This window comes from Rana temporaria, chromosome 9 (assembly GCF_905171775.1).
Source record: "Rana temporaria chromosome 9, aRanTem1.1, whole genome shotgun sequence".
Classification (NCBI taxonomy): Eukaryota; Metazoa; Chordata; class Amphibia; order Anura; family Ranidae; genus Rana; species Rana temporaria.
In genome coordinates this window covers 6,153,101-6,177,397 of record NC_053497.1, presented here as the reverse complement: position 1 = coordinate 6,177,397, position 24,297 = coordinate 6,153,101, and the positions used below count along the sequence as shown (strand labels likewise).

The following is a 24,297-nucleotide window of genomic DNA, read 5'->3' as shown; positions in this document are numbered from 1 at the left end:
CCTTCAGTTAGAACACAGGTTCCCTACACAACCCCTTGATCGCCCCGCTAGTGTTAACCCCTTCCCTGCCAGTGACATTTTTACAGTAATCAGTTTATTTTTTTTTAGCACCGATCGCTGTAAAATTGTCAATGGTCTCAAAAATGTGTCAAAAAGTGTGCGATGTGTCCGCCATAATGTCACAGTCCCGTAAAAAAAAAAAAAAAAATGAAATCGCAGATCGCCGCCATTGCTAGTAAAAAAAAATAATAATAATAAAAATGCCAAATCTATCCCCTATTTTGTAGACGCTATGAACTTTTGTTCCAACCAATCAATAAATAATTCCTGTGATTTCTTTTTACCAAAAATATGTAGAAGAAAGATTGTCGCTCTATTTTTGTTTATAGCGCACAAAATAAAAACCGCAGAGGTGATCAAATACCACCAAAAGAAAGCTCTGATTGTGGGGGAAAAAGGACGCCAATTTTGTTTGGGGTACAAAGTCGCACGACTGCGCAATTGTCAGTTACAGCGGCGCAGTGCCGAATTGTAAAAAGTCCTCTGGTCAGGAAGGGGGTAAAATCTTCCGGGACTGAAGTGGTTAATGATCACCGCTGGGTTTTTCAATTTTTTGCATTATAAACACGTACATTTTGAAATGTTGTTTTTACTTTCTGCTATAGGGGTCCTGTTTGACATGGCAGATTGTATTCAATGGCACCCCTCTTGGTCATGCCCCAATGAAGGGGGGGGGGGGTCCTGTCTGACATTGCAGCTCATGTTTAAGGGCACCCCTCTTGGTCATGCCCCAATAAAGGGGGGTGGGGTGTCCCGTCTGACATATCAGCTTGCGTTTCAGGGCACCCCTCTTGGTCATGCCCCAATGAAGGGGGGTGGGGTGTCCCGTCTGACATATCAGCTTGCGTTTCAGGGCACCCCTCTTGGTCATGCCCCAATGAAGGGGGGTGGGGTGTCCCGTCTGACATATCAGCTTGCGTTTCAGGGTACCACTGTTGGTCATGCCCCAATAAAGGGGGGTGGGGCGTCCTATATGACATTGCAGCTCGTGTTCCATGGCACCCCTCTAGGTCATGCCCCAATGAAGGGTTTGGGGGGTCCTGTCTGACATTGCAGCTAGTGTTTCAGGGCACCCCTCTTGGTCATGCCCCAATGAAGGGGTTTGGGGGTGTCCTGTCTGACATATCAGCTTGCGTTTCAGGGTACCCCTGTTGGTCATGCCCCAATAAAGGGGGGTGGGTGTGTCTTGTCTGGCATTGCAGCCCGTGTTCCATGGCACCCCTCTTGGTCATGCCCCAATGAAGGATTTGGGGGGGTCCGGTCTGACATTGCAGCTAGTGTTTTAGGGCGCCCCTCTTGGTCATGCCCCAATGAAGGGGGGTGGGGTGTCCCGTCTGACATATCAGCTTGCGTTTCAGGGCACCCCTCTTGGTCATGCCCCAATGAAGGGGGGTGGGGTGTCCCGTCTGACATATCAGCTTGCGTTTCAGGGTACCACTGTTGGTCATGCCCCAATAAAGGGGGGTGGGGCGTCCTATATGACATTGCAGCTCGTGTTCCATGGCACCCCTCTAGGTCATGCCCCAATGAAGGGTTTGGGGGGTCCTGTCTGACATTGCAGCTAGTGTTTCAGGGCACCCCTCTTGGTCATGCCCCAATGAAGGGGTTTGGGGGTGTCCTGTCTGACATATCAGCTTGCGTTTCAGGGTACCCCTGTTGGTCATGCCCCAATAAAGGGGGGTGGGTGTGTCTTGTCTGGCATTGCAGCCCGTGTTCCATGGCACCCCTCTTGGTCATGCCCCAATGAAGGATTTGGGGGGGTCCGGTCTGACATTGCAGCTAGTGTTTTAGGGCGCCCCTCTTGGTCATGCCCCAATGAAGGGTTTGAGGGGTCCTTTCTGACATTGCAGCTCGTGTTTCAGGACACCCCTCTTAACCATGCACCAATAAAGGGAGGTGGGGTGTCCTGTATGACATATCAGCTTGCGTTTCAGGGTACCACTGTTGGTCATGCCCCAATAAAGGGAGGTGGGGTGTCCTGTTTGACATATCAGCTCATGTTTTAGGGCACCCCTCATGTCCATGCACCAATGAAGGGGGATGGGGTGTCCTGTCTGACATTGCAGCTAGTCTTTCAGGGCACACCTCTTGGTCATGCCCCAATGAGGGGGGGTCCTGTCTGACATTGCAGCTAGTGTTTCAGGGCACGCCTCTTGGTCATGCCTCAATGAGGGGGGGTGGGGGGTCCTGTCTGACATTGCAGTCAATGTTTCAGAGCACCCCTTCTTGGCCATGCACCAGTAAAGGGGTGGGATGACCAATCTGACATGGCGGCTCCTGTTTCAGGGAACCCCTCTTGGCCATGCACCAGTAAAGGGGGGTGGGGGTGTCCGGTCTAACATTGCAGCTCGTATTTCAGGGTACCCCTCTTGGTCATGCCCCAATGAAGGGGGGGGGGGGGTCCTGTCTGGCATTGCAGCTAGTGTTTCAGGACGCCCCATGGCCTTGCACCAATGAAGGAGGGTGGCTCCTGTCTGACATTGCAGCTCGTATTTCAGGGCACCCTTCTTGCTCATGCCCCAATGAAGGGAAGTGTCCTGTCTGACATATCAGCTTGTGTTCCATGGCACCCCTCTTGGCCTTGCTAGAGGGGTGCCATGGTGTTTCAGGGTACCTAGGAAGGTGGGACAAAGTACTACATATAGTCTGTCCCATCGGTAACTAAATAACGTAACCAAAATAATAAGAATTCTTCTATAAATAGTTAATTGCTATAAAGCATAAAAAGGAACCGGCAAAAAGGTCATCCCCAGCAGAATTCATGCATTTAAACCCCCGTATAGATTAACTGCGACTTCCATTCCTCGCATCGCCCTACGCAGGGCGGACACAGCAGGTGGGCTGCTGTGAAAATACAAGCAGATTAATTAAACAGCAGCAATGTGCAGCGAGCCGCTGGAGTCTAATGGAAAGGTCGGCCAAGCGGGGGGCGGGGGGGGGCTTGGAATCGCGGTAAAGACCTGATATAAATTAATAAAGATGAACTTCAAAAACGTACACCGTGATGAGTGTTCTGCCACAAAAAGAACAAAAATAAGGCAGCGGAATGAATGAAGCTGGAAGCGAATCATTGAAAGGTGATTAAGGAGAGTTCTAATGAAGCTGTTCCCAAGCTGATAAAATGAAGACAATGCAGAATCCGACGGATCGCAGAAAACTGGAGCGCCACGAGCCGCTCTGCTGTGACCTTGGTAACATGAACTGCACATTAGGATGCCTTCAGTGCACGCGCCGCCGGCCTGCTTCAGTCTATTTGCTGCTGCAGAATGCTACAGTGCCTTGAGAAAGTATTCATACCCCTTGAAATTGTCATGTCACAACCAAAAACGTAAATGTATTTTATTGGGATTTTATGTGAGAGACACAACACAAAGTGTCACATCATTGTGAAGTGGAAGGAAAATGATAAATAATATGATTTTTGTACTCACCGTAAAATCCATTTCTCTGAGTTCATGGACGGACACAGCATCCTTTGACAGTAGGGTTATATCCGCTTCCTTTAGGAGAGTTAAACTCTCCTAAAGGAAGCGGATATAACCCTACTGTCAAAGGATGCTGTGTCCGTCCATGAACGGAAGAGAAAAATATATGAAAAGTGTGGGGGGGAGGGGCATTTGTATGGCGCCCCCCGGAGTCAATACTTTGTAGAACCCCCTTTCTCTACAAGTCTTTTTGGGGGTGTCTCTACCAGCTTTGCACATCTAGAGAGGGACATTTCTGCCCATTCTTCTTCTTTGTAAAATATCTCAAGCTCTGTCAGATTGGATGGAGAGCGTCTGTGATCAGCAATTTTCAAGTCTTGCCACAGATTCTCAATGGGATTTAGGTCTGGACTGTGACTGGGCCATTCTAACACATGAATAGGCTTTGATCTAAACCAGAGGTCTCCAAACTTTCTAAACAAAGGGCCAGTTTATTGTCCTTCAGAATTTAGGGGGGCCAGACTGTGGACATCACGAGTAGAAATTTTCCCAGCATCAGTTGGAGTAAACAATGCCCCATTTTTGGTGTCAGTGAGAGCAATAGTGCCCCATTGTTGGTGTCAGTGGGAGGAATAGTGCCTGATCTTTTGTATCATTGGGAGGAACTGTGTCCCATCATTGGTGTCATTGGAAGAAATGGTCCCCCATCATTGGTATCATCGGGCCTCATTGTTGGTGTCGTTGTTAGGAATGGTCCCCCATCATTGGTATTATTGGGCCTCACTGTTGGTGTTATTGGAAGGGATGGTCCCCCATCATTGGTATTATTGGGCCTCATTGTTGGTGTCGTTGTTAGGAATGGTCCCCCATCATTGGTATTATTGGGCCTCACTGTTGGTGTTATTGGAAGGGATGGTCCCCCATCATTGGTATTATTGGGCCTCATTGTTGGTGTCATTGTTAGGAATGGTCCCCCATCATTGGTATTATTGGGCCTCCTTGTTGGTGTCATTGGAAGGAATGGTCCCCCATCATTGGTATTATTGGGCCTCATTGTTGGTGTCATTGGAAGGAATGGTCCCCCATCATTGGTATTATTGGGCCTCATTGTTGGTGTCATTGGAAGGGATGGTCCCCCATCATTGGTATTATTGGGCCTCATTGTTGGGGTCATTGGAAGGAATGGTCCCCCATCATTGGTATTATTGGGCCTCATTGTTGGTGTCATTGGAAGGGATGGTCCCCCATCATTGGTATTATTGGGCCTCATTGTTGGTGTCATTGGAAGGAATGGTCCCCCATCATTGGTATTATTGGGCCTCATTGTTGGTGTCATTGGAAGGAATGGTCCCCCATCATTGGTATTATTGGGCCTCATTGTTGGTGTCGTTGGAAGGGATGGTCCCCCATCATTGGTATTATTGGGCCTCATTGTTGGTGTCATTGGAAGGAATGGTCCCCCATCATTGGTATTATTGGGCCTCATTGTTGGTGTTGTTGGAAGGAATGGTCCCCCATCATTGGTATTATTGGGCCTCATTGTTGGTGTCATTGGAAAGAATGGTCCCCCATCATTGGTATTATTGCGCCTCATTGTTGGTGTCATTGGAAGGAATGGTCCCCCATCATTGGTATTATTGGGCCTCATTGTTGGTGTCATTGGAAGGAATGGTCCCCCATCATTGGTGTCGTTGGAAGGGATGGTCCCCCATCATTGGTATTATTGGGCCTCATTGTTGGTGTCATTGGAAGGAATGGTCCCCCATAATTGGTATTATTGGGCCTCATTGTTGGTGTTGTTGTCAGGAATGGTCCCCCATCATTGGTGTCGTTGGAAGGGATGGTCCCCCATCATTGGTATTATTGGGCCTCATTGTTGGTGTTGTTGGAAGGAATGGTCCCCCATCATTGGTATTATTGGGCCTCATTGTTGGTGTCATTGGAAGGAATGGTCCCCCATCATTGGTATTATTGCGCCTCATTGTTGGTGTCATTGGAAGGAATGGTCCCCCATCATTGGTATTATTGGGCCTCATTGTTGGTGTCATTGGAAGGAATGGTCCCCCATCATTGGTATTATTGGGCCTCATTGTTGGTGTCATTGGAAGGAATGGTCCCCCATCATTGGTATTATTGGGCCTCATTGTTGGTGTCTTTTTGAGGAACTGTGCCCCTTCATTGGTGTCAGTGAAAAAAATATTGCCCCAAGGGTCAGATAAAAACAAACAAAGGGCCGCATTCGGCCCCCGGGCCATAGTTTGGAGACCACTGATCTAAACCATTCCACTGTAGCTCTGGCTGTACTTTAGGGTCGTGAATGAGACGGCACTGAATGAGACTGTTGAGACTGCACTAAAGGGCACTGATGAGAAGGCACTAATATGCAGCACTGATAGGTGGCACTGATGGGCATGGATAGGCAGCACTGATGGGGCTGCACTAATGATCAGTGCACCGATTATCTGTGCAGATCTCCCATGTGAGGAAATGCTGCTGATTGGCTCTCCTCACATGCTGTCATCGTGAGGCAAAGAGAGCCAATAACCGGCATTTCCTTTGTTGATTGGACACAGCTGATCACATGGGTAAAGAGGCTCTTTACCGAGATCGGTGACGCACCGTGTCCTAGGAACAGAGCGCACCACCGATTGCCGTGGAAGCGCGGCGAGAGCGGGACAGCGTCATAAGACGTCATCCCATAACGAGAGACCCCGCCGCCTGCCCGTCATTTGACAATACGGCGGGCGGGAGGCGGCTAAAACAAGCAGCATTACAGTCATAAAAAATCTATTCACTGAAAATGTTACTTTCCGGAACATTCACCTGTTTAAGTTTGAGGAAGAAGTTTTCTGTAGAACTCCTTTTGCTGAAGGGCCAGTACAGGCGTTCGCTGGCAGCGCAGACTCGCACTTTGGTCTCTATTAGGAATCGCACCGGCTCCTGGACTTCCGTGATAACCAGATCCACTGCAGTGGTCATGAAAAGAACTTTATCTATGAAGACAAATAAAAAAAAAAAAATGGCTAAATATAACAGAAGATGAAGAGAATGATTGAAAAAAAAAAAAAAAAAAGAATAAAATTGCAACACAGGACACAGTTTTGGATAGGATTGGCTCTGTGGATAGAAGGTCGATTGAATCGAAGGCAAATTCAAGGTTCCACTATAAAAATATATATATATACACAGCTAAATTAAAAATAAAATATGTTTTTCCTTTTTTTTATTACTATTTTTGGCTCATTTTCCTTTGATAAAAAAAAAATCAGGAGATATCCACAACTATTTACCAGCAAATAAAAGCCCAATTTTTCCTGAAAAATAAAATAAAAAAACAAGGAAAAATAAAGCTACATTTAAAAAAATATATATTGTTTTTATTTTATTTTATTATTAAATTATTATTTTATTTTAGGGAAGTTTTCCTTTGATAATAATAAAAAATAAAAAAATAAATCAGGCGATATCCATAACCATTTGCCATTAAATAAAAGCCCAAATTGTCCTGAAAAAAAAATGTGGTATGAACAAAGTAGTTGTGATGATATGTACGGTTTTACTAACACATGTCAAAGTTGCAAAATGGGCATTAACATTTGTTTATCCCTTTACCCCGGGAAGGGGTTAAGGATAGTGAAAATATTTAAGTTCTTGAAGTACTCTATTATATGGCAGTACACAATCCTCTTTGATGAAAAAAAAAAAAAAAGCAGTCTAATTGAACGGATTATGCTCGTAATTCAAGGTTCCACTATATAAAAAAAAATATATATATACAGCTAAATTAAAAATAAAATATGTTTTTCCTTTATTTTTTTTACTATTTTTGGCTAATTTTCCTTTGATAAAAAATAAATAAAAATCAGGAGATATCCACAACTATTTACCAGCAAATAAAAGCCCAATTTTTCCTGAAAAATAAAAAACAAGAAAAATATAGCTACATTTAAAAAATCAATATTGTTATTATATTTTATTTTATTATTAAATTAATATTTTATTTTAGGGAAGTTTTCCTTTGATAATAAAAGAAAAACAAATATACAGCTAAATTAAAAATAAAATATGTTTTTCCTTTTTTTATTTTTTTTACTATTTTTGGCTAATTTTCCTTTGATAAAAAAATAAATAAAGATCAGGCGATATCCGTTACCATTTGCCATCAAATAAAAGCCCAATTTTTTCTGAAAAATAAAATAAAAAACAAGAAAAATATAGCTACATTTAAAAAAATATATACTGTTTTTATTTACTTTCATTTTATTATTAAATTATTATTTTATTTTAGGGAAGTTTTCCTTTGATAATAAAAAAAAAAAAATCAGGAGATATCTCCGTTACCATTTGCCATCAAATAAAAACCCAAATTGTCCTGAAAAAAAATGTGGTAGAACAAAGTAGTTGTGATGATATGTACGGTTTTACTAACACATGTCAAAGTTGCAAAATGGTGCTTAGGCATTAACATTTGTTTATCCCTTTACCCCGGGAAGGGATTAAAGATAGTGAAAATGTTTAAGTTCTTGAAGTACTCTTTTATATGGCAGTACACAATCCTCTTTGATAAAAAAAAAAAAAAAGCAGTCTAATTGAATGGATTATGCTCGTAATTCAAGGTTCCACTATATAAAAACAAAAAAAATATACAGCTAAATTAAAAATAAAATATGTTTTTCCTTTATTTTTTTTACTATTTTTGGCTAATTTTCCTTTGATAAAAAAATAAATAAAAATCAGGAGATATCCACAACTATTTACCAGCAAATAAAAGCCCAATTTTTCCTGAAAAAAAAAAAAAAAAAAAAAAAGAAAAATATAGCTACATTTAAAAATATATATATAGTTTTTATTACATTTTATTATTAAATTATTATTTTATTTTAGGGAAGTTTTCCTTTGATAATAAAAACAAAAGATCAGGCGATATCCGTTACCATTTGCCATCAAATAAAAGCCCAATTTTTTCTGAAAATAAAATAAAAAACAAGAAAGATATAGCTACATTTAAAAAAATATATATTGTTTTTATTTTATTTTATTTCATTTTATTATTAAATTATTATTTTATTTTAGGGACGTTTTCCTTTGATAATAATAATAAAAAAATAAAAAAAAAATCAGGCGATATCCGTTACCATTTGCCATCAAATAAAAGCCCAAATTGTCCTGAAAAAACTGTGGTATGAACAAAGTAGTTGTGATGATATGTACGGTTTTACTAACACATGTCAAAGTTGCAAAATGGTGCTTAGGCATTAACATTTGTTTATCCCTTTACCCCGGGAAGGGGTTAAGGATAGTGAAAATGTTTACGTTCTTGAAGTACTCTTTTATATGGCAGTACACAATCCTCTTTGATAAAAAAAAAGGCAGCATCATTATGCGTTGAGTAACAACAAGAAAGATACCTTTTGGAGTTTCTTCATTGACCGCCTGGAAATGTGGGGATTTGGTGTTCCAACTCCCTGTGATTATATAAGACTTCCCATCGGAGCTTTTCCCCATGGATTCCTAAAGAATTAAGATCATCCTTTAAATGACCGGAATATTTTCGCTTACAAACTTTTTTAAACAACTTTCAAAAACTTCAGCAAAAGTTAGCAAATTAAAACCCCACGCGGGGCGCCACAAAAAAAAAAAAAAAAAAAAAAAGAGATCCTTACAGTGTGGCCATCTTGTTCTTAAAGGGGTAAAAGGTGGAAAATCACTCCCCTCCCCATTTCCTGTATTTAATCCCTGCTTACTTGATGCTGGGCTCAACTTAATTTAGATACTCACCCAACTCCGTGGACTCGGCGTCGTCCTGCTGCGATCCGCTTCTCTGCTGCCATTACTTGGGTTCTGGGCTGCCAGCGCCAGCTACTCCCCCCCCCCCATGACATAAGAAAGGCAGCTGTGTCTTATGGGTTCAGGAAAGCCACCTCTGACACACCGCCAGGCCTGCCTTTACCCTCCCCCTTCCATTAATGGAAAGTTATGCAGATTGGTAAGCTTTCTTTTGTTTTTGTTTCATACAAACAAGTACCGATACTTTTTTTAAATGTGTCCCCCACATATTCCAGCCATGTCCCCCACATATTCCAGCCATGTCCCCCACATATTACAGCCATGTCCCCCACATATTACAGCCATGTCCCCCACATATTACAGCCATGTCCCCCACATATTCCAGCCATGTCCCCCACATATTCCAGCCATGTCCCCCACATATTCCAGCCATGTCCCCCACATATTCCAGCCATGTCCCCCACATATTCCAGCCATGTCCCCCACATAATGCAGCCATGTCCCCCACATATTCCAGCCATGTCCCCCACATAATGCAGCCATGTCCCCCACATAATGCAGCCATGTCCCCCACATATTCCAGCCATGTCCCCCACATATTACAGCCATGTCCCCCACATATTACAGCCATGTTCCCCACATAATGCAGCCATGTCCCCCACATATTACAGCCATGTCCCCCACATAATGCAGCCATGTCCCCCACATAATGCAGCCATGTCCCCCACATATTCCAGCCATGTCCCCCACATAATGCAGCCATGTCCCCCTCATAATGCAGCCATGTCCCCCACATATTCCAGCCATGTCCCCCACATAATGCAGCCATGTCCCCCACATAATGCAGCCATGTCCCCCACATATTCCAGCCATGTCCCCCACATAAAAAAGAGAGATCCTTACAGTGTGGCCTTCTTGTTCTTAAAGGGGTAAAAGGTGGAAAATCACTCTCCTCCCCGCCCCATTTCCCGTTTTCAATCCCTGCTTACTTCATGCTGGGCTCTGCCTAATTTAGATACTTACCCAACTCCGTGGACTCGGCGTCGTCCTGCTGCGATCCGCTTCTCTGCTGCCATTACTTGGGTTTTGGGCTGCCAGTGCCAGCTACTCCCCCCCCCCCCCATGACATAAGAAAGGCAGCTGTGTCTTATGGGTTCAGGCAGCCACCTCTGACACACCGTCAGGCCTGCCTTTACCCTCCCCCTTCCATTAATGGAAAGTTATGCAGATTTGTAAGCTTTCTTTTGTTTTTGTTTCATACAAACAAGTACCGATACTTTTTTTATGTACTCGCCGATACCGAATACCGATACTTTTTTTAAATGTGTCCCCCACATATTCCAGCCATGTCCCCCACATATTCCAGCCATGTCCCCCACATATTCCAGCCATGTCCCCCACATATTCCAGCCATGTCCCACATATTCCAGCCATGTCCCCCACATATTCCAGCCATGTCCCCCACATAATGCAGCCATGTCCCCCACATATTCCAGCCATGTCCCACATATTCCAGCCATGTCCCCCACATATTCCAGCCATGTCCCCCACATATTCCAGCCATGTCCCCCACATATTCCAGCCATGTCCCCCACATATTCCAGCCATGTCCCCCACATATTCCAGCCATGTCCCCCACATATTCCAGCCATGTCCCCCACATATTCCAGCCATGTCCCCCACATATTCCAGCCATGTCCCCCACATATTCCAGCCATGTCCCCCACATATTCCAGCCATGTCCCACATATTCCAGCCATGTCCCCCACATATTCCAGCCATGTCCCCCACATATTCCAGCCATGTCCCACATATTCCAGCCATGTCCCCCACATATTCCAGCCATGTCCCCCACATATTCCAGCCATGTCCCCCACATATTCCAGCCATGTCCGCCACATAATGCAGCCATGTCCCCCACATATTCCAGCCATGTCCCCCACATATTCCAGCCATGTCCCCCACATAATGCAGCCATGTCCCCCACATATTACAGCCATGTCCCCCACATATTACAGCCATGTCCCCCACATATTACAGCCATGTCCCCCACATATTACAGCCATGTCCCCCACATAATGCAGCCATGTCCCCCACATATTCCAGCCATGTCCCCCACATAATGCAGCCATGTCCCCCACATATTCCAGCCATGTCCCCCACATATTCCAGCCATGTCCCCCACATATTGCAGCCATGTCCCCCACATATTGCAGCCATGTCCCCCACATAATGCAGCCATGTCCCCCACATAATGCAGCCATGTCCCCCACATAATGCAGCCATGTCCCCCACATATTCCAGCCATGTCCCCCACATAATGCAGCCATGTCCCCCACATAATGCAGCCATGTCCCCCACATATTCCAGCCATGTCCCCCACATATTGCAGCCATGTCCCCCACATAATGCAGCCATGTCCCCCACATAATGCAGCCATGTCCCCCACATAATGCAGCCATGTCCCCCACATATTGCAGCCATGTCCCACATACCTGGATGATGCCGCACGTGCCGCCGTTAATCAGCATGCGGGGAACATTACAGCTTTCGTTTGAATAGCTGTATCCCCGCCGCGTGTAGACACTCCCCCTTGCACGGGATTGGACAGATCATCCGTCCAATCCCGCGCAAGGGGGAGTGTCTATACGTGGCGGGGATACAGCTATTTTAACGAAAGCTGTAATGTTCCCCGCACGCTGATTAACGGCGGCGGCTTTGCGGTTTGCGGCACCGGGTTTGCGGCGGGGGGAACAAGTATTCTATTTCAGTATCGGGGGTATTTGCGGGAGTACGAGTACTCCCGCAAATACTCGGTATCGGTCCCGATACCGATACTGGTATCGGTATCGGGACAACCCTAATAGAAATGCATGGAAATGGTTGAGTCAATCGGCTTTTAGTGTTTTAACGCAGTTTGTTGTGTGTTTCTGAGCGTTTTCCTGCTCAAATGCAATAATTAAATAATTTAAATAAATAAATAAATACATACAACATAAATAAATAAAAATAACCATTACCCTAACCCCTAAAATTAACCCTTAAAGGGGTTGTAAAGGACATTTTTTTCCTTTACCTTAGTGCAGTCCTCCTTCACTTACCTCATCCTTCCATTTTGATTTTAAATGTCCTTATTTCTTCTGAGAAATCCTCACTTCCTGTTCTTCTGTCTGTAACTCCACACAGTAATGCAAGGCTTTCTCCCTGGTGTGGAGAAAGCCTCTTGAGGGGGGAAGGGGCGAGCAGGCAAGTCAGGACACTCTCTACTTTGCAGATAGAGAAAGGAGCTGTGTGTTAGTGGGCGTCCTGACTATCTCCTAAACCTACACAGTTTAGGAGATATTTGCAAAAGACTGCACCGATGTCAACGGTGCACTGAGCGTGCCGTTTCTAACGGCGATAGTCCTATTAGTGGTGGTGTCATCGCAGCTCCGGCCAGTCACAGCGCCGGAGCTGCGATATCCGGGAGAGATGACGGCGATGGAGGAGGGCAACGAAAACCACTGAGGTGGATTCGATCTCAGGTAATTAATTACATAAGGACCTTGCCTGTTTTTCAGACTTGGTTCTTACCAGATTAAAACTGTTTATTTTGCTAGAAAATTACTTAAAGGGGAGTTCCAGCCATTTTTATGTTTATTAAAAGTCAGCAGCAACAAAAAGTGTAGCTGCTGGCTTTTAATAAACAGGCACTTACCTGCTCCAGCGCTCCAGCGACGCGCCGGCCGGGGCTCCGCTCCTCTCCCCCCCTCCCCAGCCGGCGTCTTCATCTTCAGTGTGGGCACCCGGCCGTGACAGCTTTCGGCTTCACGGCCGGGCACCCACTGCGCATGCGCGAGCGCCGTGTAATTGGCCAGGAGATCGCCTAGGACCTGTGACGTGTCCTAGGCGATCGCCTACAGCAGCCACTTCCTGAAGGCGATTAAGCTTAGTCGCCTACAAGAAGGAGGAAGTGGGACAGGAAGTCCCACTCGTGCTGAAGCCCCCACTCCCCCCCCAAAAAAATTACATGCCAAATGTGGCATGTAAGGGGGAGAGGAGTGGGTTAAGAGGAAGTTCCAAATTTGGGTGGAACTCCTCTTTAAAACCCCCAAACATTATATATTTATTTTCTAACACCCTAGAGAATAAAATGGCGGTCATTGCAATACTTTTTGTCACACCGTATTTGCGCAGCGGTCTTACAAGCGCAGTTTTTTTGGAAAAATTTCACTTTTTTGAATTAAAAAAAAATAAGACAACAGTAAAGTTAGCCCAATTTTTTATATATATTGTGAAAGATAATGTTACGCCGAGTAAATTGATACACAACATGTCACGTTTCAAAATTGCGCCCGCTCGTGGAATGGCGTCAAACTTTTACCCTTAAAAATCTCCATAGGAGACGTTTAAAAAATTCTACAGGTTGCAAACCCTTTGAGTTACAGAGGAGGTCTAGGGCTAGAATTATTGCTCTCGCTCTACCGATCGAGGCGATACCTCACATGTGTGGTTTAAACACCGTTTTCGTATGCGGGCGCTGCTCACGTATGCGTTTGCTTCTGCGCGCGAGCTCGTCGGGACGGGGCGCTTTAAAACATTTTTTTTTCTTATTTATTTGTATTTATTTGAATCATTTTTACACAAAAAAAAAATGGGTCACTTTTATTCCTATTACAAGGAATGTAAACATCCCTTGTAATAGAAAAAAGCATGACAGGTCCTCTTATATATGAAATCTGGGGGTCAAATAGACCTCACATCTCTGCTATGCTATGGAGACGGGTGGGGGCCATCTTGCTCTCACTCGTATCCCAGCCGAGCAGGAGAGAGGACACGATCGCCTCCGCCGATGCAGACGGCTCCGGTAAGCGGTGGAGGGCGCAGGAGGGCGGCGGGGAGGCCCCTCTTCCGCCGCCGATAGCGGTGATCTCGCGGCGAAATCAGCCGCGGAGACCACCTTTATCGTTTAAAGGACAGCTCACAGGAAAGATTGATATCACGGTTGTGACAGCTGCTGCTGCCGTTACCAAGATATCCATCTTTAAAAAAAATGACGTATATATACAGTGAGCGGTTAATTCATAATGAGCTAGTATCCTATGCATACTAGCTCATTATGCCTTTGTCTTGCAGGGTGTTTTTTTTACCTATTTTCAGCCCACTCTGGTCAAGTGCTCCGGCTATCATGTATCAGCCAGCAGCAGCTGCAGGGGAGAGGAGGGACCGGTTGGGACATGGAAGCCTATGGGTGATGTCACCACTCCCAGGCATTCACAGCATTTGGTGAGTGCGCTCTCCAGACTCCAAGTCTACTTTAACCTTCCAGCATGTCAATGATGTGTGATGAGGGTGGGAAACTGGAAGCTCAGGAAGAACATACAGACTCCATGCAGATCGTATCCTGGCCACGTAGATGTGCCAAACACAAAGCTTTGAAAAAGTATTCATACCCCTTGAAATTCCCCACATTTTCTCATGTTACAACCAAAAACGCAAATGTATTTTATTGGGATTTTATGTGATAGACCAACACAAAGTGTCACATAATTGTGAAGTGGAAGGAAAATGATAAATGATACAAATAAATATGTGAAACGTGTGGGGGAGGGGACATTTGTATGGCGCCCCATTTACATGATACCCCTAACTGCAATCCAGAGGAACCAGATGCCTTCAGAAGCCACCTAATTTAGTAAATAGAGTCTGCCTGTGTGTCATTTAATCTCAGTATAAATACAGCTGTTCTGTGAAGTCCTCGGAGCTTTGTTAGAGAACCTCAGTGAACAAACAGCATCATGAAGGCCGAGGAACCCACCAGACAGGTCATGGATGAAGTTGTGGAGAAGTATAAAGCAGGGTTAGGTTATAAAAAAAATCTCCCAAGCTTTGAAGATCTCACGGAGCTTCTGTTCAATCCATCATCGGAAAATGGAAAGAGTATGGCACAACCGCAAACCTACCAAGACATGGCCGTCCACCTAAACTGACCGGGCCAGGCAAGGAGAGCCTTCATCAGAGAAGCAGCCAAGAGGCCCATGGTAACTCTGGAGGAGCTGCAGAGATCCACAGCTCAGGGGGGAGAATCTGTCCACAGGACAACTATTAGTGGTCTCTCCACAAATCTGCCCTTTATGGAAGAGTGACAAGAAGAAAGACATTGGAGAGAGAAAGACATAAGAAGTCCTGTTTGCAGTTTGTGAGAAGCCATGTGGGGAGGGGACACAGCAAACATGTGGGGGAGGGGACACAGCAAACATGTGGGGGAGGGGACACAGCAAACATGTGGGGGAGGGGACACAGCAAACATGTGGAAGAAGGTGCTCTGGTCACATGACACCAAAATTCAACTTTGTGGCCTAAAAGCAAAACGCTATGTGTGGGGGGAAAACTAACACTACACTTCACCCTGAACACACCATCCCCACCGTGAAACATGGTGGTGGCAGCATCATGTGGTGGGGATGCTTTTCTTCAGCAGGGACAGGGAAGCTGGATGGAGACAAATACAGGACAATCTTAGAAGAAAACCTGTTAGAGTCTGCAAAAGACTTGAGACCGGGGGGGGGGGGGGGGGTCACCTTCCAGCAGGACAACGACCCTAAAGTACAGCCAGATCTACAATGGAATGGTTTAGATCAAAGCCTATCCATGTGTTAGAATGGCCCAGTCACAGTCCAGACCTAAATCCCATTGAGAATCTGTGGCGAGACTTGAAAATTGCTGATCACAGACGCTCTCCATCCAATCTGACAGAGCTTGAGATATTTTACAAAGAAGAAGAATGGGGAGAAATGTCCCTCTCTAGATGGGCAAAGCTGGTAGAGACACCCCCAAAAAGACTTGTAGAGAAAGGGGGGTTCTACAAAGTATTGACTTCCGGGGGGCGCTATACAAATGCCCCTCCCCCCACACTTTTCATATATTTATTTGTATCATTTTCCTTCCACTTCACAATTATGTGACACTTTGTGTCTCTCACATAAAATCCCAATAAAATACATTTATGTTTCTTGGTTGTAACATGAGAGAATCTGAGGAATTTCAAGGGGTATGAATACTTTTTCAAGGCACTGTATATAGAGGGGTATGAATACTTTTTCAAGGCACTGTATATAGAGGGGTATGAATACTTTTTCAAGGCTCTGTACATGAAATTATAGATCGTTCTTGTATGACAAAGCGTGGAAAATTTCGAAGCACTGTAAGTATCCGTTTCTTCTTACCAGTTCTAAGAGATGCATGTCACTGTTGCGCACGTCTCGGCCTGGACTGAGAAGAAGCCCAAAACACCTGAAAAACAATCAAATCACAAGGATTACAAACGGTGAAAAACGGGGAATTATGTCGTCCAACAAAAATTTGATAAAAATAATAATTATAATTTGAAGACTAATAATGTGTCATTTGGTTTGAACAAATATTCGCAATACACACTTGGATCTGATTTCTGTTCTAGAAGTTGCAAGTGTGGTCACCGGGATTATCAAACTGTCTTATTTATTAGGACGCTCTAAACTTTGTGGGAGGAGTTTGGGGACGGCCCCTTCCCGTTCCAACATGACTGTGCACCAGTGCACAAAGTAGGGTTGTCCCGATACCGAGCATTTGCCTAAGTACTTGTACTCGGGCAAATGCTCCCGATGCTTCACCCGATACCTGGACAGTCAGTGGTGATCGGTGTGGGGGAGTTACAAGCTTTTACCCCCACGGCTTTCAGCTGCTTTAGTGAAATCTGTAAAGCGGTAATCTGTGCTTGTAACTCTCCCACACACGATCACCACTGACTGTCCCCGCATCCTCCTCCAGCCCCCCTCTGTGTCCCCCTCCATCCTTCCTGCTGCTGTCCCCCTCCAGTTTTCCTCTGTGTATCCCTAAGTTCTGCTGTCCCTCTCCATGTCCTCCTCCTTCATTTTCTGTATGAACAGAGTCAGTGATCACTGACTCTATCCAATCATATAACTGAAACATTGTAACCTCCTGTGATTACGATGTTTCAGTTTATGAATGGAGAGGAGCCGCTGTCTTCTCTCCATTCATTTTCAGTGCAGCTGAGGCAGGGACTGGGGAATCCTCTATCCTCTGTCTATTTCTCTGTCTCAACGGGGAGATATCAGAGGTCTGTTAAGACCCCCGATATCTTACAAAAGCCCCCCAACAGGGCTGATTAGAAAAAAAAAAAAAAAATATTTCAATAAATAAAAAAATTATTGTAAAAAAGAATAAAAATTCTAATTAAAAAAAAAATACACCATCCACCCCCTCTCCCCCTAAATAAAAGGGAAAAAAATAAAGCATTGTAAAAATTATAAAAAATATATATATATATATATATATATATATATATATATATATATATATATATATATATATATATATATATATATATATATATATATATATATATATATATATATATATATATATATATATATATATATATAAACACTGCCACGTGACATACAAAAAAAAAGTATCGTATCGGCGAGTACTTGAAAAAAAGTATTGGTACTTGTACTCGGTCGTAAAAAAGTGGTATCGGGACAACCCTAGTACAAAGCAAGGTCATAAAGACCTGGATGAGCAAGTTTGGGGAACTTGCCTGACCTCAGCTCGATATAACACCTTTGGGATGAATTGGGTTCAGGATACTGTGCAGGTCAGTCAAGCTCCTCCACCCCAAACTCGCTCAGTCATGACTTTATGGACCTTGCTTTGTGCACTGGTCCAAATCATTTGGTGGAGGGGCGGATTATGGTGTGGGGGTTGTTTTTTCAGGGGTTGGGCCCCTTAGTTCCAGTGAAGGGAACTCTTAACCCTTTCATGACTAAGCCTATTTCTGACATTTGGTGTTTACAAGATAAAATCCGTATTTTTTGCTGGAAAATTACTTAGAACCACCAAACATCATTGTCTCGGATTCACAAACCACTTGCGCCAACGCATCTCGAGATACGCCGCATAAGTGCACATATGCGCCGTCGTATCTGTGCGCCCGACTCAGAAACTAAGATACCCTGAAAATAGGCTTCATTCCACCAATGTAACTTGCCTATGCCGGCGTAGCGTGGGCGCATATTTACGCTGGATGCATGTGGCGCTCCTATTGATTTTCTATTCAAATATGCAAATGAGGGAGATACGCTGATTCGCGATTGTACTTGCGCCCGACGCAGTGCGCGTAAGTTGTACGTACAGTGTAAAGTTATGCCCCATAAAGGAGGTGTAAGTCAGCAGCATCCATGCAAAGGGCTGCACCAGGGAACACAAGCCGACGTATTTTACGTAGTTTACGTTGTACGTGAATAGGGCTGGGCGTAGGTTACGTTCACGCCGTAGGCAGTGATCCGGCGTATCGTAGGCAGTGGTTCTGACGTGATTGTGAGTATGCGCACCGAGATACACCCACGGGACGGTGCATGCGCAGTTGGCAATACGTATCTGTCTGGTGCTCGGCCCATCATTTGCACGGGGTCACGCCTCATTAGCATGGCTCACGCCCACTTCCACTTACGCCGACTAACGCCTGAGAAACCCAGCGCAGTTTTGGGAGGAAGTGCTTTGTGATGTCAGTGCTTGCCTCTCTGCGCTGCGTCGGCGTAGATACGCTACGGCGGCATAAATATGCGTCGATGTCTGTGAATCTGGGCCTTTATATATATATTTTAGCAGAGAATAAAATGGCGATTGTTGCAATATTTTATGTCACACGGTATTTGTGCAGCGGTGTTTTAAAACGCAACTTTTTGGGAAAAAGACACTTTCATGAATTAAAAACAAATGAAAAAAGTAAAGTTGGCCCAATTGTTTTGTATAATGTGAAAGATGATGTTACGCCGAGTAAATAGATACCAGACATGTCACGCTTTATAATTGCGCGCACTCGTGGAATGGCGACAAACTACGGTACCTAAAAATCTCATAGGCAACGCTTTCTTTTTTTTTACGGTTACCAGGTTAGAGTTACAGAGGAGGTCTAGTGCTAGAATTATTGCTCTCGCTCTGACGATGGCGGCGATACCTTGCATGTGTTATTTGAACACCGTTTACATATGCGGGCGCGACTTCCATATGCGTTTTCTTTGCTGCGTGAGCTCGCGGGGACGGGGCGCTTTAAAAAAAATTCTTACTTATTTTATTTATTTTTATAATATAAAATTGTGTTTTAAAAAAAAAAAAATTGATCACCTTTATTGCTGTTACAAGGAATGTAAACATCCCTTGTGACAGTAATAGGTGGTGACAGGTCCTCTTTATGGAGGGATCGGGGGTCTAAAACGGCGATTCTGAAAACGGTGTCATTTTTTTTTTAAACCGGCGCCATTGGCAGCCGAGTAACCCGGAAGTGACGTTGCTTCCGTGTATACATTGAAGAGACTGGATCGAAGCCGTTCGCGGCTAGGCACTGGAGGTGGCGAATCGGGTCTCCCGGTGGGACGGGAGGCACGGTAAGTGCGGGGCGGAGGCGGCGAGAAGGGGGGGATGTCCCCTCCCACTCCTCTGGCTTTTAGCCGCATCGGTTGTTATCCCTGGAAAGCCAATTGCCGGCTCTAAAAAATGATAACGGCATGATGCCTGCAGCTGTGGGCATCATCCTGGTATAACCCCCGACAGCCGAGGCCGCATATGTGCGTACGCTCGACGGGAAGGGGTGAAGGCGTCAGCATACCAAGACATTTTGGACAATTTCATGCTCCCAACTTTGTGGGAACAGTTTAGGGACGGCCCCTTCCTGTTCCAACATGACTGCGCACCAGAGCACAAACCATAAAGACATGGATGAGCGAGTTTGGGGGTGGAGGAACTTGACTGTCCTGACTTCAGCCCAACCGTTCCCACAAAGTTGGGATCTTGAAAGTGTCCAAAATGTCTTGGCATGCCGACGCCTTAAGAGTTCACAAATGCGCTTCTGGAAGAATGGTCAAACATTCCCATAGGCACCCTCCTAAACCTTGTGGACGGCCTTCCCAGAAGAGGTGAAGCTGTTATAGCTGCAAAGGGCGGGGCCAACTCAATATTGAACCCTACGGACTAAGACTGGGATACCATTAAAGTTCATGTGCATGTAATGGCCGGTGTCCTTTTGGCAATCTATATTTAAATTTACCCAGCTACATGCGTTATTCTACTACTGGCGGTGATCAGCGGCTTACAGTACGACTGTGATAGGGTGGCGGACAATCTGGCACTACCGGACACAATCTGGGAGAGACACTGACACTAAAGTCGCTAGTGACACCAATACAGTGATCAGTGATAACACTATACACCAGGGGCAGGCAACCTCGGCCCTTCAGATGTAGTGAAACCACAAATCCCATCATGCCTCTGCCTCTAGGAGTCATGCCTGTGATTGTCGGGGTCTTGCAATGTCTCATGGGACTTGTAGTTCCACCACAGCTGGAGGGCCGAGGTTCCCTATCCCCTGCACTGTCACTGTACTAATGAGACTTGCTGGGAAGGTGTTAAAGGGCTTGTAAACCCCCCTGTGTTTTTCACCTTAATGCATCCTATGTATTAAGGTGAAAAAAACCTCTGGCAGTCACCTAAAGGTCCCACGCCGCGGACGCGCTGTCTCTTTGCCCGGGGGTTTTCGGCTGTTGATTGGATAGATTGATAGCAGCGCAGCCATTGGCTCCCGCTGCTGTCAATCCAATGCCGCGGGCCAGAGCCGAGTCCTGCATTCGGCGGCTATTAGGGGTGCAACAGATCAAAAAACTCACGGATCGGATCACTTTTCGGATCGGCAAAAAAAAAAAAAATTCTCCCCCACTTTAATATCCACACCCCCCCCCCACTGGCGTCACTAGGATTGGTGTCACCCCCCCCCCCTCCCACCAACTATAGTCCCCCCTCAGTAAAGAACCCCCTCGGTGCAGACACCCCCCCCAGGTAGTACCGACCCCCCCCCCCCCAGGTAATAACAGGCAGACACCCCCCCAGGTAGTAACAGGCAGACACCCCCCCTCCCCCCCCCAGGTAGTAACAGGCAGACAAACCCCCCCCCCAGGTAGTGCAGACAGACCCCCCCCCAGGTAGTACTCCCAGCGGTGTGTCCCACGAGTGCTGGCTCCTCCTCCTCTGTGGGTGTAAACAGAGAGAAGGGCCGCCGCCGGGTGTACCAAGATGGCCGCGGCTCCAGAGCTAGGCCGAAGCCGCGGCCTTTCCTAATGTTATGGCCTCGGCTCCGGAGCCGCGATCAACTGTGATCCGTTGCACCACTAGCAGCTATGGACGCCGAATGCTAGAGACGGGAGTGCGGCTGCCGCAAAGTAATCCGATGGGTTATCCGATGCAGGGAAGGGCCGCCGGGGGACCCCAGAAGACGGCGTTCGGGGGCCACTCTGTGCAAAACGAACTGCACAGTGGAGGTATGACAAAAAAATAAAAATAAAACTATAGTATCACTTTAACATCTAGGGGGCGATCAAGAGGATGACTGTGTGCCTAACAATGTGTGTAGGGTGTGCGGACTTAACTTTTCTGTCTGGCTGAACAGTGTACAGAGCCCTGCGTGTTTGTAAACACACAGGGCTCTGTGCTGTGAATGGTTGCAACCGATTAAGCAGGTTTCAGCCATGAATCATTGGCCAGGACCTGCCGACAAAATCTTGTTGCATCCAATCACAGCGAGAGGGTGAGCAAGGGGGGGCGTGTGCCCGCAAACCCAGAATTCACTGGCGACGCACAAGGTATGTGATTCAGTGGGGAATGCACCGCTGTATAAACTACTATAGGTGGGCGGCAAGTAGTAAACAAATAAATACAGTAGAATCAAACTAGGCTAGAGTCATGGGAACAGCGTGTTGTTATAATGACGAGCACTACTTCTTCTATAGTGAAAGTTACCTCTCAATGGTGAGCTCTTTGTTGGAAGTTTGCTGGACGTAAATAACAATCTTCTTGTCCACGCCCTGACGCAGCCTGAAGCACTGCTTGTCCTTGTCTTTAGAAACAGCACTAAGGAAAAATAAATGAATAAATAAATAAATGCAGTGGAAAAAAAATAAAGACAAATAAATTCTATGATTATTTAACAGACGGACAACATCGCAATGCTAAAATCCACATGAACAAAAAAAAATGCTACACTAACCACTCAAGGACCGGGCCTATTCTTTTTAAACTTGGGCCCAGATTCACAAAGCACTTACGCCGACGTAAGTGCAAATGTGCGCCGGCGTATGTGTGCGCCAGACCCACAAACTAATATGTGCCTAAAAACAGGCTACACCCCACCGACGTAGCTTGCACACGCCGGCGTAGGGTGGGCGCACATTTAGGCTGGGCGCATGGTGCCGCTCCCATTGATTAGCCATTCAAACATGCAAGTGAGGGAAATACGCTGATTCACGAACATGCGTATGCTACGCGAGATGCGCGTAAGTTGTACGTCCGGTGTAAAGTTATTCCCCATAAAGGAGGTGCAACCCGGCAGCAGACATGCTCAGGTCTGCACCAGGGAACACAAGCCGGCGTATTGTGCGTTGGACGTGTGTCTGGCTGGGCGTACGTTATGTTCACAGCGTACGCAGTGATCCGGCGTAGCTTTGGCAGTTGTGCCGGCGTGGTTGTGAGCAGGCGCATGGGGGTGCTGTGTATGCGTCCACGTCACGGCGCATGCGCAGTTCGTGATACGTACCTGTCTGGCGCTCGGCCCATCATTTGCATGGGGTCACGCCCACTTCAACCTACGCCGGCGTGCGACTTCGAAACCCACGCCATGCTGGCGCAGCGTTGGGAGCACTGGCTTGCTGAATGCAATGCTTGCCTCCCCGCGCTACGTTGGCGTAGCGTACAGTATTTGCCCTACGGCGGCGTAATGTGCGCCGTGCTCTCTGTGAATCTGGGCCTTGGTGGTTACAAGTTAAAATCAGATGTTTTGTAATCCGTTTGATAAAATGACTATGTATGACTTTGTTTATGTCTGTGTAATAATTAAGGCCCGGACCATTTTGTTGCTAAAGGACCAGGCCCCTTTTTGCGATTCGGCACTCGTCGCTTCAACTGACAATTGCGCGGTCGTGCGGCGTGGCTTTGAAACAAAATTGGTTTCCTTTTTCCCCACAAACAGATTTCTTTTGGTGGTATTTGATCACCTCTGTGGTTTTTATTTTTTGCGCTATAAACAAAAATAGAGCGACAATTTTGAAAAAAATTCAATGTTTTTTACTTTTTGCTATAATAAATATCCCCCAAATATATATAAAAATATTTGGGGGATAGTTTAGGCCGATACGTATTCTTCTACTTGTTTTTGGTAAGCGTTTATCGATTGGTTTGCGCAAAAGTTATAGCGTCTACAAAATAGGGGATAGTTTTATGGCATTTTTATTAATATTTTTTTTTAACTAGTAATGGCGGCGATCATCGATTTTTATCGTCACTGCGACATTATGGCGGACACATCGGACACTTTTGACACTATTTTGGGACCATTGTCGTTTATACAGCGATCAGTGCTATAAAAATGCACCGATTACTGTAAAAATGACACTGGCGGTGAAGGGGTTAACCTGTAGGGGGTGCTAAAGGGGTTAAGTGTGCCCTAAGGGAGCGATTCTTACTGTAGGGGGGCGTGGCTTGGCGTGTGACGTCACCGATCGTCGTTCCCTATGACAGGGAACAGACGATCAGTGACACTCTCACTAGGAGGAACGGGGAAAGGTTTATTTACACTTACCTCTCCCTGTTCTTCAGCTCTGTGACCCGATCGCGAGACACTGGCGGCGATCGGGTCCGCGGGTGCCGCAGGCGCGGTGACGGAGCTCAGGACCGGGTCGCGAGCGCGCGACCCACGACTGGGATCTTAAAGGCGACGTACCTGTATGTGCTTATGCCTAGCCGTGCGGCTCTGCCGACGTATATCGGCGTTAGGCGGTCCTTGAGTGGTTAAAATAAATAAATAAGAACAAAGTAAAGTTAGCCCAATTTTTATTTATATTGTGAAAGATAATGTCACGCCGAGTAAATTGATACCAAACATGTCACGCTTCAAAATTTGCGCCCCCGCTCGTGGAATGGCGACAAAATTTGACACCTAAAA

General features: G+C 45.7%; 1 protein-coding gene across 2 annotated transcripts in view; it reads right to left on the bottom strand.

Moving 5' to 3' along the window:
- RABGAP1 (RAB GTPase activating protein 1) overlaps positions 1-24,297 on the bottom strand; it is a 197,081-nt gene that overhangs the window by 136,599 nt on the left and 36,185 nt on the right. For both annotated transcript variants that reach the window (XM_040322729.1, XM_040322730.1), the window contains exons 7-10: positions 22,101-22,211; positions 16,478-16,544; positions 8,894-8,996; positions 6,309-6,478 (exon numbers count right to left, since the gene is read on the bottom strand). In XM_040322729.1, coding sequence (XP_040178663.1) covers positions 6,309-6,478; positions 8,894-8,996; positions 16,478-16,544; positions 22,101-22,211 — 451 coding nt within the window. The remainder of the gene's footprint in view (positions 1-6,308; positions 6,479-8,893; positions 8,997-16,477; positions 16,545-22,100; positions 22,212-24,297) is intronic.